The 18,314-nt window shown below is 44.7% G+C and overlaps 1 protein-coding gene across 1 annotated transcript in view; it reads left to right on the forward strand.

Moving 5' to 3' along the window:
• The first annotated feature begins 7,083 nt into the window (after nt 1-7,083).
• The window catches only part of LOC120060247 (RAC-alpha serine/threonine-protein kinase), a 33,935-nt gene continuing 22,704 nt past the window's right edge, over nt 7,084-18,314 (forward strand). Inside the window, exons 1-2 of the mRNA XM_039009417.1 lie at nt 7,084-7,234; nt 13,977-14,138. Coding sequence (XP_038865345.1) covers nt 14,093-14,138 — 46 coding nt within the window. The 5' untranslated portion in view covers nt 7,084-7,234; nt 13,977-14,092. The remainder of the gene's footprint in view (nt 7,235-13,976; nt 14,139-18,314) is intronic.

An 18,314-nucleotide genomic window follows, 5' to 3' on the forward strand; every position in this document is an offset into this window, starting at 1 on the left:
AGACAATGTGAGATGGCAGTACACTGTCTGCTTTTCTCTGCCCCAAAATGTGTGGTGTTTATGATCAAATAGAGAGGAAAAGTGAGACAGGCTGTGAAGAAGCAGGTTGTATGCTTGTCTGGTAGTAGAGACTGAGGCAAAGAACTAAACATGGTCTTTTGACCTTATTAAAGAAAGATCAGTTACATCCCAGGGTGCATCACTTCACTACTCTCCACTGGGGAAAAGTTTCAAACCAGGGAGGACGGAGTCATCACCTAAAACATCAACAGCAGGTTATTGGTGGAGAAAAAGGGGGAGGAAGATGGGGTGCCTTGTAAGAATTCGCAGACGAGTAGGTAACCCGCCACTACCCTCCGTATTATGGCCAACGTGTAATCATTGGGAAAAAAACTGGACGATCTACGATTAAGGCTATCCTACCAAAGGCGCATTAAAAACTGTAATATCTTATATTTCACATAGACATGGCTAAACAACGACACAGATAATATAGAGCTGGCTGGTTTCTCCGTGCATCGGCAGGACAGAGCAGCTACATCTGGTAAAAATTAGGGGCAGGGGTGTGTGTCTATTTGTCAATAACTGCTGGTGCGCGATGTCTAATATTAAAGAAGTCTCGAGGTATTGCTCGCCTGAGGTAGGATACCTCATGAGAAACTGTAGACCACACTATCTATCAAGAGAGTTCTCATCTATATTATTCGTAGCCGTCTAAGGCCATAAGCAAACAAGAAAATGCTCATCCAGAAGCGGTGCGCCAAGTGGTCGGGGACATTAATGCAGACACATTTAAATCCGTTTTATTTCATTTCTACCAGCATGTCACTGGTAACCCAAAAAAAACTCTAGACCACCTTTACTCCACACACAGAGACGCATACAAAGCTTTCCCTCGCCCTCCATTTGGCAAATCTGACCATAATTCTATCCTCCTGATTCCTGCTTACAAGCAAAAAGTAAAGCAGGAAGTACAAGTGGCTCGCTCAATACGGAAGTGATCAGATGACGCGGATGCCACGCTACACGACTGTTTTGCTAGCACAGACTGGAATATGTTCCGGGATTCATACAATGGCATTGAGGAGTATACCACCTCAGTCACCGGCTTCATCAATAAGTGCATCGACGATGTCGTCACCACAATGACCGTACGTACATATCCCAACCAGAAGCCATGGATTACAGGCAACATCCACACCGAGCTAAAGGCTAGAGCTGCCGCTTTCAAGGAGCGGAACACTAATCCCGGATGCTTATAAGAAATCCCGCTATGCTCTCAGATGAACCATCAAACAGGCAAAGCGTCAATACAGGACTAAGATGGAATCCTACTACACCAGCTCTGACGCTCGTCGGATGTGGCAGGGCTTGAAAAATATTACGGACTACAAAGAGAAACCCAGCCGCGAGCTGCCCAGTGACGTGGGCCTTCCAGATGAGCTAAATGCCTTTTATGCTCGCTTCGAGGCAAGCAATACTGAAGCATGCATGAGAGCATCAGCTGTTCTGGAAGACTGTGTGATCACGCTCTCCGTAGCCGTTGTGAGAAAGACCTTTAAATAGATCAACATTCACAAAGCCCCTGGGCCAGACAGATTAACAGGACATGTACTCAAAGCATGCGCGGACCAACTTGCAAGTGTCTTCACTGACATTTTCAACCTCTCCCTGACCGAGTCTGTAATACCGACATGTTTCAAACAGACCACCATAGTCCCTGTGCCCAAGAAAGCGAAGGTAACCTGCCTAAATGATTGCTGCTTTCACGGATCCCCCCGGTACTGATGCTGATTCTGTTCACCAGTTCTGGAGGTCTACGTCACCGGCTTTCTAGGCTTCACTGAACGGGATTCATTATCATCAATCCCGGACTGTCTTGTCTGATTACACACACCTGGTTCCCATTTCCCCTGATTAGTATGTTATATATGTGCCCTCTGTTCCTTCTGTCTTTGTCGTTTATTGTTCCCATGACCGTTGGTCGTGTGAGTACCTATGCGTTGGTGCAGCTGTTATTCTGCGTGCTTTATATATTGTGTATTACGGGTTTTGTCCCATGTTGTTCACCGAGGTATCCCCTCGCTCTTTTGTTTGGGTACAGCTCAGTGTTTTTGTATACGTGTTTGTTTTGGGTGTATTAAAAACCCCTATTGTGTATTCCTGCGCCTGTCTCCAAATCCTTTATACCAGCATGACAACCGCCATATAGCACTCACGTCGGTAGCCAGGAAGTGCTTTGAAAGGCTGGTCATGGCTCACATCAACACCATCATGCCGGAAACCCTAGACTTACTCCAATTCACATACCCCCCCAATAGATCCACAGATGATGCAATCTCAATGGCACTCCACACTGCCCTTTCCCACCTGGACAAAAGGAACACATATGTGAGAATGCTGTTCATTGACTACAGTTCAGCGTTCAACACTATAGTACCCACGAAGCTCATCACATCAACTGGATCCTGCACTTCCTGATGGGCTGCCCCCAGGTGGTAAGGGTAGGCAACAACACATCTTCCACGCTGATCCTCAACACTGGGGCCCCTCAGGGGTGCGTACTTAGTCCCCTCCTGTACTCCCTGTTCACCCACGACTGCGTGGCCAAGCACGACTCCAACACCGTCTTTAAGTTTGCTGATGACACAATAGTGGTAGGCCTGATCACCGACAATGATGAGACAGCCTATTGGGAGGAGGTCAGAGACCTGGCTGTGTGGTGCCAGGACAACAACCTCTCCCTCAATGTGAGCAAGACAAAGGAGCTAATCGTAGACTATAGGAAAAGGAGGGCCGGACATGCATGCCCCCATTAACATCAAGTTTCAAGTTCCTTGGTGTCCACATCTCCAACGAAACTATCATGGTCCAAACATACCAAGACAGTCTTGAAAAGGGCACGACAAAACCTTTTCCCCTTCAGGAGACTGAAAAGATTTGGCATGTGTCCCCAGATCCTCAAAAAGTTCTACAGCTGCATCATCGAGAGCATCCTGACCGGTTGCATCACCGCCTGGTATGGCAACTGCTCGGCATCTGACCGTAAGGCGCTACAGAGGGTAGTGCGTACAGCACAGTACATCACTGGGGCCAAGCTTCCTGACATTCAGGACCTATATACTAAATAGGCGGTGTCAGAGGAAGACCCCAAAAATTGTCAAGGACTCCAGTCACCCAAGCCATAGACTGTTCTCTCTGCTACTGCATGGCAAGTGGTACCGGAGCGTCAATTCTAGGACCAAAAGGCTCCTAAACAGTTTCTACCCCCAAGCCATTAGACTGCTGAATACTGCTGCTACTTGCTGTTTATTATCTCCACATAGTCACTTTACAAATTACCTTGACTAACCTGCACCTCCTCACTTTGACTCGATACCGGTACCCCCTCTATATAGCCTCGTTATTGTTATGTCATTTTCTTGTGTTACTTTAGGATTATATATATATTTTTTACTTTAGTTTATTTAGTAAATATTTTCTTAACAATTTCATGAGATGCATTGCTGGTTAAAGGCTTGAAAGTAAGCATTTCACAGTAAGGTCTTCACCTGTGCATTCAGCGCATGTGACAAATAAAATATGATTTGATTTGGCTACAGTCGGTCAGCCCTGTTTCTATTAAGAGGGGCAGCATGGAAGCATGAGTTGTGAAGAGCTCATTTACAGTGACAATGAGAGGAAATGGCACAGAACTGGAGGGAGGAGGCAGTGGGTCAAAATATCTTTCATCAAGGGGAAGGGTTTCCAGCAGCCCCATGCTCCTCCACCCCCCTGCCATTGTGATATTACTCAATTATTACACAACCTTTCACCAAGTCTCTGTCAAAACAGTGGTGTTATTAGGGACAGCACAATAACATGCCCAATCTTAAACATACAGTGCATTCGGAAAGTATTCAGACCCCTTGACCTTTTCCACATTTTGTTACGTTACAGCCTTATTCTAAAATTGATTAAATCTACATCAATCTACACACAATACCTCATAATGACAAAGTGAAAACAGGTTTTTAGAAGAAAAATAAATCGAATTGATAAAAAAACAGAAATACCTTATTAACATAAGTATTCAGACCCTTTGCTATGAGACTTGAAATTGAGCTCAGGTGCATCCTGTTTCCATTGATCATCCTTGAGATATTTCTACAACTTGATTGGAGTCCAACTGTGGTAAATTAAATTGTTTGGACATAATTTGGAAAGACAGGATTGTGTCGGGGTACAGATCTGAGGAGGGGTACCAAAACATTTCTGCAGCATTGACGGTCTCCAAGAACACAGTGGCCTCCATCTTTCTTAAATGGAAGAAGTTTGGAACCACCAAGACTCTCCCTAGAGCTGGCCGCCCGGCCAAACTGAGCAATCAGGGGAGAATGGCCTTGGTCAGGGAGGTGACCAAGAACCCGATGGTCACTGACAAAGCTCTAGAGTTCCTCTGTGGAGACGGGAGAACCTTCCAGAAGGACAACCATCTCTGCAGCACTCCAACAATCAGGCCTTTATGGTAGAGTTTCCAGACGGAAGCCACTCCTCAGTAAAAGGCACATGGGAGCCCACTTGGAGTTTGCCAAAAGGCACCTAAAGGACTCTCAGACCATGAGAAACAAGATTCTCTGGTCTGATGAAACCAAGATTGAACTCTTTGGCCTGAATGCCAAGCGTCAGGTCTGGAGGAAATCTGGCACCATCCCTACAGTGAAGCATGGTGGTGGCAGCATCATGCTGTGGGGATGTTTTTCAGCGACAGGAACTGGGAGACTAGTCAGGATCGAGGGAAAGATAAATGGAGCAAAGTACAGAGAGATCCTTGATGAAAACCTGCTCCAGAGCGCTTAGGGCCTCAGACTGGGGTGAAGGTTCACCGTCCAACAGGACAACGACCCTAAGCACACAGCCGAGACAACGCAGGAATGGCTTCGGGACAATCTCTGAATGTCCTTGAGTGTCCCAGCCCGGACTTGAACCCGATCAACCATCTCTGTAGAGATCTGAAAATAGCTGTGCAGCGACGCTCCCCATCCAACCTGGCAGAGCTTGAGAGGATCTGCAGAGAAGAATGGGAGAAACTCCCCAAATATAGGTGTGCCAAACCTGTAACGTCATTCCCAAGAAGACTCAAGGATGTTTTCACTACCAAAGGTGCTTTAACAAAGTACTGAGTAAAGGGTCTGAATACTTATGTAAATGTAATATTTAAGTTTTCTAAAAACCTGTTTTTGCAATGTCATTATGGAGTATTGTGTGTAGATTGATGAGGGAAAAAAACATTTTAATCAATTTTAGAATAAGGGTGTAACGTAACAAAATGTGGAAAAAGTCAAGGGGTCTGAATAATTTCTGAATGCACTGTAGGATTGGTAGTAGCATACGTAGCAAGACATTAATTTCCTTGGAACCTCTGCCTTTGTACATTCATAAAAAACATGTGGTGCAAATATGACGTACATTCTGATTGGATCAGCAGGTTATGATATTTGACATGATAAGCTGGGTTGGAGAGTAACTGATTACCTGTAATCAGTTACATGTAATCTGATTACAAAAAACTGTAACTGTAATCAGTTATGTTACATGCAAACATATTGTAATCCGATTACAGATACTTTAAAAAACATGAGTATTACTTCTTGGAATACTTTTAAATTCAGAAAGGATGTTTGCAAGAAAAAATACTTTCACACCTTTCACCTTGTTTCTCAATGACATTCAATTCACAATTGAAAAAAGGTAAAAGTTTAAGTTTGTTCTGACCACAAATCAGAACAATGACACAGCAAATGCTTTGATGGATCCGTTTTGCCTTCTTCTAATGCCTCTTAAGGGGAAAGTAATCCAAAGAAATTGAAAGTAATCAGATGACGTTACTGAATTTGGGTAATCCAAAAGTTACATTACTGATTACAATTTTGGACAGGTAACTAGTAACTGTAATGGATTACATTTAGAAAGTAACCTACCCAACCCTGCAGATAGAACATCTATTGGTTTTACTTTTCTCATTACTTATGGACTACAAGCATTCTGTAGACTAGGCTATACATTCATTTTATATTTTATTTAACCTATATTTAACTAGGCAAGTCAGTTAAGAACAAATTATTATTTACAATGACAGCCTACCAAAAGGCAAAAGGCCTCCTGCGGGGACGAGGGCTGGGATTAAAAATAAATAATCTGCATATAAATGGATGAGAGAGCTTTCTACTGCCTGAGCTATGTTGTTGATGTAAATTGAGAAGAGTGTGGGGCCTAGGATCGAGCCTTGGGGTACTTCCTTGGTGACAGGCAGTGGCTGAGACAACAGATGTTCTGACTTTATACACTGCACTCTTAGGTATCAAACCAGGCCAAAGACCCCTCAGAGACACCAATACTCCTTAGCTGGCCCACAAGAATGGAATGGTCTACCATGTCAAAAAAAGGCAATAAAAATAGCAGCACAACATTGCTTAGAATCAAGGGCAATGGTGACATCACTGAGGATCTTTAAGGTTGCAGTGACACATCCATAACCTGAGTGGAAACCAGATTGCATACCAGAGAGAGTACTATAGACATCAAGAAAGCCAGTCAGTTGATTATTGACAAGTTTTTCCAACACTTTTGATAAACAGGGCAAAATTGAAATAGGCATATAACAGTTACGATCAGCTTGATCTCCCACTTTAAATAAAGGACGAACCGTGGCTGCCTTCCAAGGAATGGGAATCTCCCCAGAAAGGAGAGACAGGTTAAAAAGGTCAGAGATAGGCTTGGCAATGATAGGGGCAGCAACCTTAAAGATGAAAGGGTATAAACCATCTGACCCAGATGTTTTTGGGGGGTCAAGTTAACATCAGCTAATCAACATGATTACAGGTGAAATGATGTGAAGATGAACTCAAACAAACCATATTTTTAATGGGATGGTTTTGATGGCTCATCCTACATAAAATTATGTATTTATTATGATAAAATATATAGATAAAACATATGTCCGGAATCTTTATCCGCCTCTGTGTGTAGCCCCCTCTGGATCGCAAACAGAGTAGTCGGCGCTAGGACCTAGGAGATGAGTATGCCACAGAAGCATTGCAGACAGAACGTTTGGGAGGTGTTGTAGAAGAAAGGCAAAAGAAACCGAGTAAATGAGAGCACTTTTTGTACAGATTATCGAAGGATTTATCAGCTAAATAAATCGCCGAAACAGCTCATTATAACGCAACGGACACACTATTGAAATCCTGTCCAGGTAAAGGCCTGCATTTTGTTTTTCGTGTTGACTGAGGTCGACTGCTACTAGAGCGGTTAGATCCCATTGTATAAAATAGGATGCGGTTATTCTCACTCAAACTGCCCTGCTAGGCCCCATATCCAGACTAAAATGAAGTGCATTCCTGACATCAGTTTATTCTCGGGTATAGTTATGTTTACTGAAGAAGTTAGTTAAGTGTCCAAACTTTAACCTTAGCAGAGACTGTGCCTCATAAACAAAACTAAAATATCGTATAACATTGTCATTTATTGACTATGCTTTTGAATTTGACATAATGTCCGCCTTTGAGACAGCCTACAGGCCGAAAATGTTTGTCGTTTTTACTGTACATTACTTTCATACAATTATAAGTCACCTATAGGAACGAACTATACGTTTTAGGAATGAACTTTATGGACATATAAATGCATTTGCAACGCGTCTTAAAAACAAACTATGGTGTGATCTTGCGGGGGCCAGTTCAACACTGCAACTCACTCATTCATTTATCTGCACTTTCGTCAACAAGATTTTGTTTTCTGATATGTTCTTGTTTGTCTGTATGTCACACAAGATTAAATATATTTTACTGGCTTCATTCAAAATTCCACGACGTCTAAACCGAATATTTTATGTTTAGATTATCTGAAGGCAGGCAGCCACGTTGTTGCATTGTTGTTACAATGTAGCAATGACTGAAACAGAAATTGATACAAAGTATCCACCTTTTGCTTTATTATGGCGTGTGGCCCAACTTTGTCCTTTCTGTCGGACGAATACATGTATTGTATAGTAGATCTACAGTTGATGACTTTTGAAAGCATACTTCCTTTATTCTTGGATGACAGTTGTATGCTTTCTGGGACATGCCTCAGTAATTTTCATTTATTTTCCATTAGCACAACTGTCCTTGAATAAGCATCCCCCAAATCCCCTAACATTCAATCTCCACTGTGCTCCCTATTTTCCATCTTTTAGATGTAATTTTTCATAACATATTTTACATTTGGACTAAATGATGAATACTCTTATGATTCACTGTCCACTTTTTTAAAGTTTTGGGTAGGCATTTTCAATATTTTTTGTTGTTGTAATGTGTGCATGTAAAGCAACTCTCACGCTGAACAGTAGTCATCCCCAAGCATGTTGTGTGCCATGCATGTCTTAAATGTCATCATTTGTTTTGAGTCATGAGACCGACCATGACTAGCCACAGTCTGAATGTGAAGGGACCCAGGCAGGCAGCACAGCAGCAGCATGTGACATTAGTCTGAGGGTGGTTAAGTGATGTTCTTACTGTTTGACTCACTCACCCTGTTCTTCCTGGGAGATGTTGATGTCCTTCGCTCCCATTGGTATGGGAAAGGACTTTGAGTTCCTCTGGCCTTGTTGATGCAAATGTGCCACCAGTTGTATGCAGAATCTGAGGAATGCTGTTTGAAATCTGCCCTTACACAGTCAGGCTTATTGTGGCTAATCTGAGGCCTGTACGCCACAGGAGCTAGGAGACTTTATCAGTGTAATGGGTCCACACACTTCCTGGCCCTCCATGCACACCATATGACTGTCCTCTCCCTGGTCTCTCTGTGTCACAGTCATAGACAGCACTGCTTCCTCTGCTGCTGTCCATGTGGCTGCAAGCAAGTTGTTTACATTCTGAACTTCAAGCCCTCAAGTCAGAACCAACAGCATAGATGGAATTAGGGGACGCCATGAACGGATACAAGATGCTAATGAAGTGTCACCAACAGTAATATTTTTGAAGAGGAGACTGGAGAACAATAGGAGGGTTTCTGCCAAGTTACACCATATAAAAGGTGCCTTTTCTATTCAAAACAGACTTTACCCAACTCTCTTTCTTAGTATGTATAGATCCATTTGAATGGACTTTCATTTTGTCTGTCTGGGAATTTGTATACAATACTAGTCAAAAGTTTGCACACACCTACTCATTCAAGGGTTTTTCTTTATTTTTACTATTTTCTACATTGTAGAATAATAGTGAAGACATCAAAACTATGAAATAACACATATGGAATCATGTAGTAACCAATTTTTTTTTAAACAAATCTAAATATATTTTAGATTCTTCAAACCCTTTGCCTTGATGACAGCTTTGCACAGTCTTAGCATTCTCTCAACCAGCTTCATGGGGAATGCTTTTCAAACTGTCTTGAAGGAGTTCCCACATATGTTTTCCTTCACTCTGCGGTCCAACTCATCCCAAACGATCTCAATTGGGTTGAGGTTGGGTGATTGTGGAGGTCAGGTCATTTGATGCAGCACCATCACTCTCCTTCTTGGTCAAATAGCACTTACACAGCCTGGAGGTGTGTTTTGGGTCATTGTCCTGTTGAAAAACAAATGATTTCCCGAAGTCCCGGTTGGAGATTTCCCAGAATAAGCAGGAAATCTGTAATTCTCCAACCAGGATTTCTGGAAAACCAGGGAATTTATTGAAATTCCCAGAATTTTGCAACTCTAGAACCAACACATGCAGAGATAATCCGTTCACCTACTCTGCATCTCACAAAGACACAGTGGTTGGAACCAAAAATATAAAATTTGGATTCATCAGACCAAAGGACAGATTTCCACCGGTCTGATGTCCATTGCTCATGTTTCTTGGCCCAAGCAAGTCTCTTCTTATTATTGGGGTGTCCTTTTAGTTGTGGTTTCTTTGAAGCAATTTGACCATGAAGGCCTGATTCACGCAGTCTCCTCTGAACAATTGATGCTGAGATGTCTCGCAGTTAACTCTAATGAACTTATCCTCTGCAGGTAACTCTGGGGCTTCCTTTTCTGTGGAGGTCCTCATGAGAGCCAGTTTCATCATAGAGTTTGATGGTTTTTGCAACTGCACTTGAAGAAACTTGGAAATTTCTTGAAATTTTCCGGATTGACTGACCTTCATGTCTCAAAGTAATGATGGACTGTCGTTTCTCTTTGCTTATTTGAGCTGTTCTTGCCATAAAATGGACTTGGTCTTTTACCAAATAGGGCTATCTTCTGTATACCAACCCTACCTTGTCACAACACAACTGATTGGCTCAAACGCATTAAGGTGGAAAGAAATCCACAAATTAACTTTTAACAAGACACATCTGTTATTGAAATGCATTCCAGGTGACTACCTCATGAAGCTGGTTGAGAGAATGCCAAGAGTGTGCAATTCTGTCATCAAGGCAAAGGATGGCTACTTTGAAGAATCTCAACTATAAAATATATTTGCATTTGTTTAACACGTTTTTGGTTACTACATGATTCCATGTGTTATTTCATAGTTTTGATGTCTTCACTATTATTCTACAATGTAAAATAAAGAAAATCCCTTGAATGAGTAGGTGTGTCCAAACTTTTGACTTGTACTGTATATTTGTTTATGCTAATGTTAGTTGCTTTATGCTCTTCTCTCTCTCTCTGTAATTGTGATTGTCCTGCTGGAACAGACACCAGGAACAAACTTGATTGTGTGTGGAGGCATGACTAGTTATTTGACCTGTCTACCTTTTTATTTGTACGTCTTGTTTGAAGGAAAATTGCATAGATGCATATTGCTATTACTATTCAGTAAACATTTCCTTTGATGCACAGTAGTATTGGGACACTGCTTTCCTGCACCCTTCTACTAGGACTCCAAGACAAAGCCAATATTGGCACAGAGAATGGATGCACGTTGTTGATATAGAAGACAATACAACAAATGATAAAGGTCAACCTGCTGCCTCCATACACAGCCTCTTTGCTTGAACCCAGCCAAGTCTCAAGACTAGTCTGGGATGATACCCAATGGACTACATTAATCAACAAGTGTTTGTATGACTGGCTCTGTGTGTGGCTTCCATACTGCATGACACTGATTTGCATTGAGGGGGGCCCTGGAACGAGAGCCAGAATGATGAATGATTGAAAGTCAAGCAGTCAGGGCAGGCAGTCAGGGAGAGACAGAATGAGAGAGTGAAGCAGGCAGGTAGGGAAAGAGCGAGTGAAGCAGTCAGGCAGTGGCCTGGGCCCCTGGACCATGTGACCTGTTAGGGTACTAGGTTCATTCACTGGCTACAGTTCTGGCTGCGGCCCAGTTTTTCCACACAGCCCACAGTAGCGACGGCTCGGTCACATTAAACATCAACACTGTGTTGTGGCTCCAGAGCCGGACCTCGTGTGTGTGTGTGTGTGTGTGTGTGTGTGTGTGTGTGTGTGTGTGTGTGTGTGTGTGTGTGTGTGTGTGTGTGTGTCAAAGTCAGAGAGGGTATGCTGAGAGCACAGAGGCTTGGTTTGCGTTTGTGATCAAAGTTTGAATTGGTCTTAGTAGGGTATACACTGCTCTAGTGGACAGGCCTGCTCTCAGTCAGTAACCCCAGAGCTCATCTCTCTCTCTCTCTCTCTCTCTCTCTACTACTGTGACAGGCCCAGCCACAGCCAGAGATGACTGGAGCACAACGCACTGCTGGCCCCAGCCAGAGAGGACTGGAGCACAATGTGCTGCTGCCAGTACTCAGAGCATGTGGGACCAACTGGCAGGTGTCATTTTCAACCTCTCCCTGACCGAGTCTGCAGTAACTACATGTTTCAATCAGACCACCATAGTCCCTGTGCCCAAGAAAGCGAAGGTAACCTGCCTAAATGACTACCGCCCTATAGCACTCAAGTTGGTAGCCATGAAGTGCTTTGAAAGTCATGGCTCACATCAACACCGTCATCCCGGAAACTCTAGATCCAATACGCATACCGCTTCAACAGATCCACAGATGATGCAATCTCAATGGCACTCCACACTGGCCTTTCTCACCTGGACAAAAGGAACACCTATGTGAGAATGCTGTTCATTGACTACAGCTCAGTATTCAACACCATAGTGCCCACAAAGCTCATCAGTAAGCTAAGGACTCTGGGACTAAACACCTCCCTCTGCAACTGGATCCTGGACTTCCTGACGGGCCGCCCCTAGGTGGCAGGGGTAGGCAACAACACATCTGTCACGCTGATCCTCAACACGGGGGCCCCTCAGGGGGTGCGTGCTTAGTCCCCTCCTGTACTCCCTGTTCACCCACGACTGCGTGGCCAAGCACGACTCCCACACCATCATTAAGTTTGCTGACGACACAACAGTAGTAGGCCTGATCACCGACAACGATGAGACAGCCTATCGGGAGGAGGTCAGAGACTTGGCTGTGTGGTGCCAGGACAACAACCTCTCCCTCAACGTAAGCAAGACAAAGGAGCTGATCGTGGACTACAGGAAAAGGAGGGCTGAACAGGCCCCCATTAACATTGACGGGGCTGTAGTGGAGCGGGTCGGGCGTTTCAAGTTCCTTGGTGTCCACATCACCAACTAACTATCATGGTCCAAACACACCAAGACAGCCGTGAAGAGGGCACAACAACACCTTTTCCCCCTCAGGAGACTGAAAAGATTTGGCATGGGGCCTCAGAACCTCAAACAGTTCTAAAGCTGCATCATTGAGAGCATCCTGACTGGTTGCATCACTGCCTGGTATGGCAACTGCTCTGCATCTGACCGTCAGGCGATACAGAGGGTAGTGCGTACGGCCCAGTACATCACTGGGGTCAAGCTTCCTGACATCCAGGACCTATATACTAGGCGGTGTCAGAGGAAGACCCAAAAAATTGTCATAGACTCCAGCCACCCAAGTCATAGACTGTTCTCTCTGCTACCGCACGGCAAGCGTTACCGGAGCGCCAAGTCTAGGTCCTAAAGGTGACTCCTTAACAGCTTCTACCTCCCAAGCCATAAGACTGCTGAACAATTAATCAAATGGCCACCCGGACTATTTACATTGATGACACCCCCCCTTTGTTTTTACACTGCTGCTACTCACTGTTTATTATCTATGCATAGTCACTTTACCCCTACCTAAATGTACAAATTACCTCAACTAACATGTACCCCCTGTACATTGACTTGGTACCGGTACCCCCTGTATATAGCCTTGTTATTGTTATTTTGTGTTACTTTCTATTACATTTTTTTTTACTTTTGTTTATTTAGTAAATATTTTCTTAACTACATTTCTTGAACTGCATTGTTGGTTAAGTGCTATTAAGTAAGCATTTCACTCTAAGGTCTACACCTGTTGTATTCGGCGCATGTGTAAATTTTTTTTTTTATAATTGAATACATTTAATTTCCAGTGAGTAAAAATAACCATGTGTAGTGTTTCCAATTAATATGAGTTCACTCAACAATTTGTAAACACAATGGATGTTAAAGGTTCCTATCATGCTGGTTTAATGGGGGATGTATTAGGCCTGGGGCTCTTACTCCCAGCCTGTCAATAGCCACTGCTTCCTGTTGTTTTCCTCTGCAGCCACTGATGAGGTCACATTAACAGGCCTGTCTTGTGATGATGGAGCTCTGGAGGATAAATTGATTTCAGTGGATGGTCAGAGATAGCCATCCGCACACTGGTCACAGAACTTAGTCATTAGTTTTGAAGTGTTTGGCCCTGTGGTGAGTTTGTGGATACTGTCTTAACTCTAGTTCCTCATTTGGGAGTGATGCCACATGCTCATACTGAACTGGAATAATACCCATCTGGTGTGTGGCACAACTATTTTCCACTGTCTGGACAGACCACAGAAGTATGGAACCAACATGTTTCCAGTTCCCACTGAGTTGCACTGATGTTGACTGGTGAAGTTAATATTCAGACAGGTGGAGAGGAAATGTTTTACTTCCAGATGAGGCTCATGTTTACTCTTCCCTTTACACTAAAAGGAAACTGGTGAAAAGGCGACTACAGGTTCCTGCCCTGGACTGAGTGAAGGACACTTGGGGAACAGAGCCGTGTCTCTCCCTGTCAGAACCCTGGACACACTAACCTGCCCACCAACATGACCGATGTGGCGATAGTGAAGGAGGGATGGCTGCACAAAAGAGGTGAGTGGGTTTGGACTATTTCCTGTATCAACAAATGCTTTGCTCCTTATTTGACTACAACATGAGCATGAGTGCTGATGTGATTTTGGTATTATTTGTATAGTTTCCGGTATGTGATTCCTATTTCCTAGTCAACAGTATACAGTAGGCCCCAGTATCCCTCTTGCCCAGCTAGCTACTTTGTGTGGTATGGCAGGGGTGAGTGCCGTTGTTTGGATGAGGAGGCATTCCTCACATACCTGCTGGCTTTGAGCGGGGGGTGGTGTGTGTGTGTGTGTGTGTGTGTGTGTGTGTGTGTGTGTGTGTGTGTGTGTGTGTGTGTGTGTGTGTGTGTGTGTGTGTGTGTGTGTGTGTGTGTGTGTGTGTGTGTGTGTGTGTGTGTGTGTGTGTGTGTGTGTGTGTGTGTGTGTGTTGCGTGCGTGCGTGCAGACTCCTCTGGTACAGAGAGAGAGCAGGGGTGTGGTACCTGGGACAGAGACACAGGCTCATGGGACAGACAGACATGGGGAACACGTCACTAGGAGTGGAGAGTCCCAGATGCTGTAACCCAGGGAACAGCATTCTACTCAGTACGCTCTCCCTCTAAGGCCTCAGCAGGAACACAACAGGGGCTTGTGTCTTAACAGAGTCATCCTGGGTTAGCTACGCAGGCAGACCCAGGCCCACGCAGACCCATGCAGCCCCTGGTCCTGACAACCCTTCCCTGGGGTGGAGAGGGCAATGCTGGATACTACTGACTGCTCATTTAAAAAATAATCTCAGTGATTTACTTAAAACAGCAGATCGCCCTGGGATTCTTGGTACATGTCTAGAGGCTGAGAAACACATATCAGTCTGATGTTTTCTGATGTAAGAGATCTTTGTCTAAATAACAAGGAAACAGGAAACAGCATTTGCCTTATTGGAAGGAAATGGACCAAAGTTGATAATTTAGAAAAGTTCTGATTTAATAACAAACATGTCAGGTAAGGGAGGGTCTTTCCAAGGGTGTCTAGTTCTTCTGAAACTTAAAAAAAATCATGCATGTGATTTTACCTTCTTTACCTCACCTTATACATGGTCTGTTGGCACATTTGACGTGCAGTATGTGATGCAGTATAACATGCACTATGTCGTTTCCACTACTCCTTGCCAGAGTGATAAGAAGGGAAGGTTCTGACAGATTGCCAGTGTAAAATGTAATGGCCCAAGGACTGTCAAATAGTGACCAGTGAGAAAAACAAACTCCTTTGATCTCAAGTCACATCTTAACCTTGAATTATTGAAGAACAAAGCCAACACACAAACAGACTGAACAAACAAGCCTTCAGGAATACTGAGTTGGCATGCTGTCATACCCTAGCAGCTGTGCCCGGTGAAATGTCACCCAGAGCAACACTGTTTTGACTGGAGGGCTTCTGCCTGCTTGCTGCGCGTATCTTGACAGGACGGGTTTTAATGTCACGTCACTGTCACCCAGTCTCTGTCCCAGTGCAACAGCACAGAAGGTGAGTCTGCAATAACAATGTTCTGCTGCCCATCACTTCAGCCAACCACCCTCTTCCCATGAATCTTTTAATTTTAGTCCATCCTCTAACCTCACCACTAAGATTTTGGACTGCAGTCACAGAACATTTCACTGACTGATTGCATTGTGTGTTTGATGGCATGGGATTGAGGCAGGCCTCTGCAGCACTCTGAAGGGTCATACAGGTAGGTGGTGGCCTGCCTAGTGCCTCAGAAATGTCCCTGTCATTATGTGCCATCGTGACTGTATTCCATTCTACAGACATGGCCACGGAGTGGAGCAGCTCAGGTCTGGCTGGGAGCTGAGAACGTCCTTAACCCTCCTAACCCTGATTCCTATCTGATTAGTCATGCTGGGCATGCAACTGTAAGCTGGTTTTGTGGTATCCTTTGCTGCCAGACAATGGCAGAGTACTGAAAGTGGAGCAGAAAACTTGGTTTCTTACGTGGACTAAGTCCAGCCAGCCTATTCCACAGAACAGCCAGATTCCCAACCTTGGAGTGTTCGGTTCTGTACCTTTTTTCCCCAGACAGGCCCAGCTGAGTCTGATGATCCCCAACGTCAGGCCACACCTTTCCACTCCATCAGCCTTGTACTGCTGGGCAGTGGGATTGTCTCAGCCATTTATGTCACCCATCAGGATATAAAGAGGGTTATCTGTTCAAGGCCAGGTTTACACTCCCAATACATAGCACTAGGGAATAGGCCAGTAATCCTTTGCTGTATACCAAGTCACCAATGGCTCCTCTATAGGCCCGTGTGTGTGTCTGCGGAAGTGTGTGTCTGCGGAAGTGTGTGCATGAGGTAAAGCATACAATTGCAGGGGTAACAGTGGTTGAATGTTGAAATGATTTCACAGTGCCCACATGTACAGGTTGCCTAGCACACTGAGGCTTGTAGTTCAACATCCGCTTGTATCTTGTTGCGTCTGTTACAATCCAGTTGTCATGTCCCTAAGGGCCACACAGACAGTCATCCAGCAACGGATGACTCCCATTGAAAAACCATTGGATCAATCTGGGTTTGATTAATCTGTAAATATGTTGGGTCTATTTTACACCATCCACACAGTTTACATTATGCCTGCAGCCTCTAGTGGTCAGTCTGTAGTTTATTTCCTAAAGTTTCCATCAAAGGCAGAGCATCATCCAACATCAAAGAAGCAGATTGCAGGTTCTCTGTGTGCTGAGTGCTGTGTCCAAGAGCCTAGTGAAGTGCAACAGAACTGTGCTTGTTGGCCCTCTCTCTTCCAGGCAGCCCTTGGCCCTCTCTCTTCCAGGCAGCCCTTGGCCCTCTCTCTTCCAGGCAGCCCTTGTTCGTTTGACTAATTTGCTCCCTGACAGGTATAAAGAGCCGGCCCCCTCGTTAGGCTAACGAAGGTTACAACAACTGTTGGATTTGGGTAGCACTCTCAGCTGGCTCGGAGGCAGGAGTGAATGGATGGGGGAGGGAACGGAGAGGAAACAGAGCTCCAGGTCTTTGTGATATTCCCAGAACATCATCACTCTGTGTGCAGTCCTTTTCTCACAGACCAAGCCTGACTTATTAACAGGGTGTTCTGTGTGATGTGTCACTCTGACTAATAGGTTGATGCTTATTGGATGATTTACTCCAAGGGGTCACATGATTAGTCCATGGGGTCATGTACTAGAGAACACCTTTGAGTCGTTCCACTGAGAATAACAAAAAGAGTGTGTGTGAGAGTATGTTTGTTTGTGTGTGTGTGTTGGTATGCATGCATGCAAGATTTTGAGTACCTAATATAGTTACACCTCATACAATCACATACCATTTTGAAACACCTCTTTAAAGATTTTCTCAGTATCAAAGCAGTAAAAGGGAACTGTGTGTGGGAGTTATATTTTCACTCTTCAAAGGAACCAACCCACCTGATTAACTCTGTCTCATGACACTGCAATGCTGATCGCACAAGGACTTTGTCTGGCTGCCAGCTTTACCGCCAGGCTCGCCTTGCTTAGTCTCCTTCACACATACCCCTTCATTAGGTTCCAGCCTGCCATGGACCACACAGCGGCCCTGCTACCATACACACCAACAGCCTCACTACAACGGCTCCAGCAGCAGGGGATGCCCCAGAGCCATTATGCCCTGTCCACACTCCCACCGCCCAACTAACTACATAAAACAATACCAGCAGCAAAACTTTGAGCGACAGAACCAGAGTCACGAGGGGAAGCCCCTAAGGCAGGGCCAGCAGCAGAGGGTGGCTCCCCAGGAGGGGAGGGCTCTGGCTGGTGTCTGGCTGTCAGCAGGGTCCCCTGCTCTCAGTAATGGGAAGCAGCCTCCTGCTAAATGTGGTGGAGAAAAGTAAATTGCCTGGGTGCAGCTGTCGACAGGCAGGCTGGATGGGAGGGGACCAGTAGGGCAGAGAGAGCCACCTCCGTCACTTGTCTCTGCTCGCAGTGAGCCCGCTGTGTGCTTACTTTTCTGTGCAGAATCCTCCTGCTCCACAACTGGCGCTTGGCTGTGCTCCCCCTGCCCCCTACCCCTCTCTCTCTCTGTCACTTCCTCTCTCTCTTTCTTCAATTCTCCATCTCTGTTCCCCTCTCTTTTTCTTTCTTTACCTCTTATCCTGCTTCCTACTCCCACTCTACTCCTCCTCTCCCTCTTTTTTAATCCCCATCTAATTTCTTCTCTGCCTCTGCCAG

Source organism: Salvelinus namaycush, chromosome 15 (genome assembly GCF_016432855.1).
Source record: "Salvelinus namaycush isolate Seneca chromosome 15, SaNama_1.0, whole genome shotgun sequence".
NCBI lineage: Eukaryota > Metazoa > Chordata > Actinopteri > Salmoniformes > Salmonidae > Salvelinus > Salvelinus namaycush.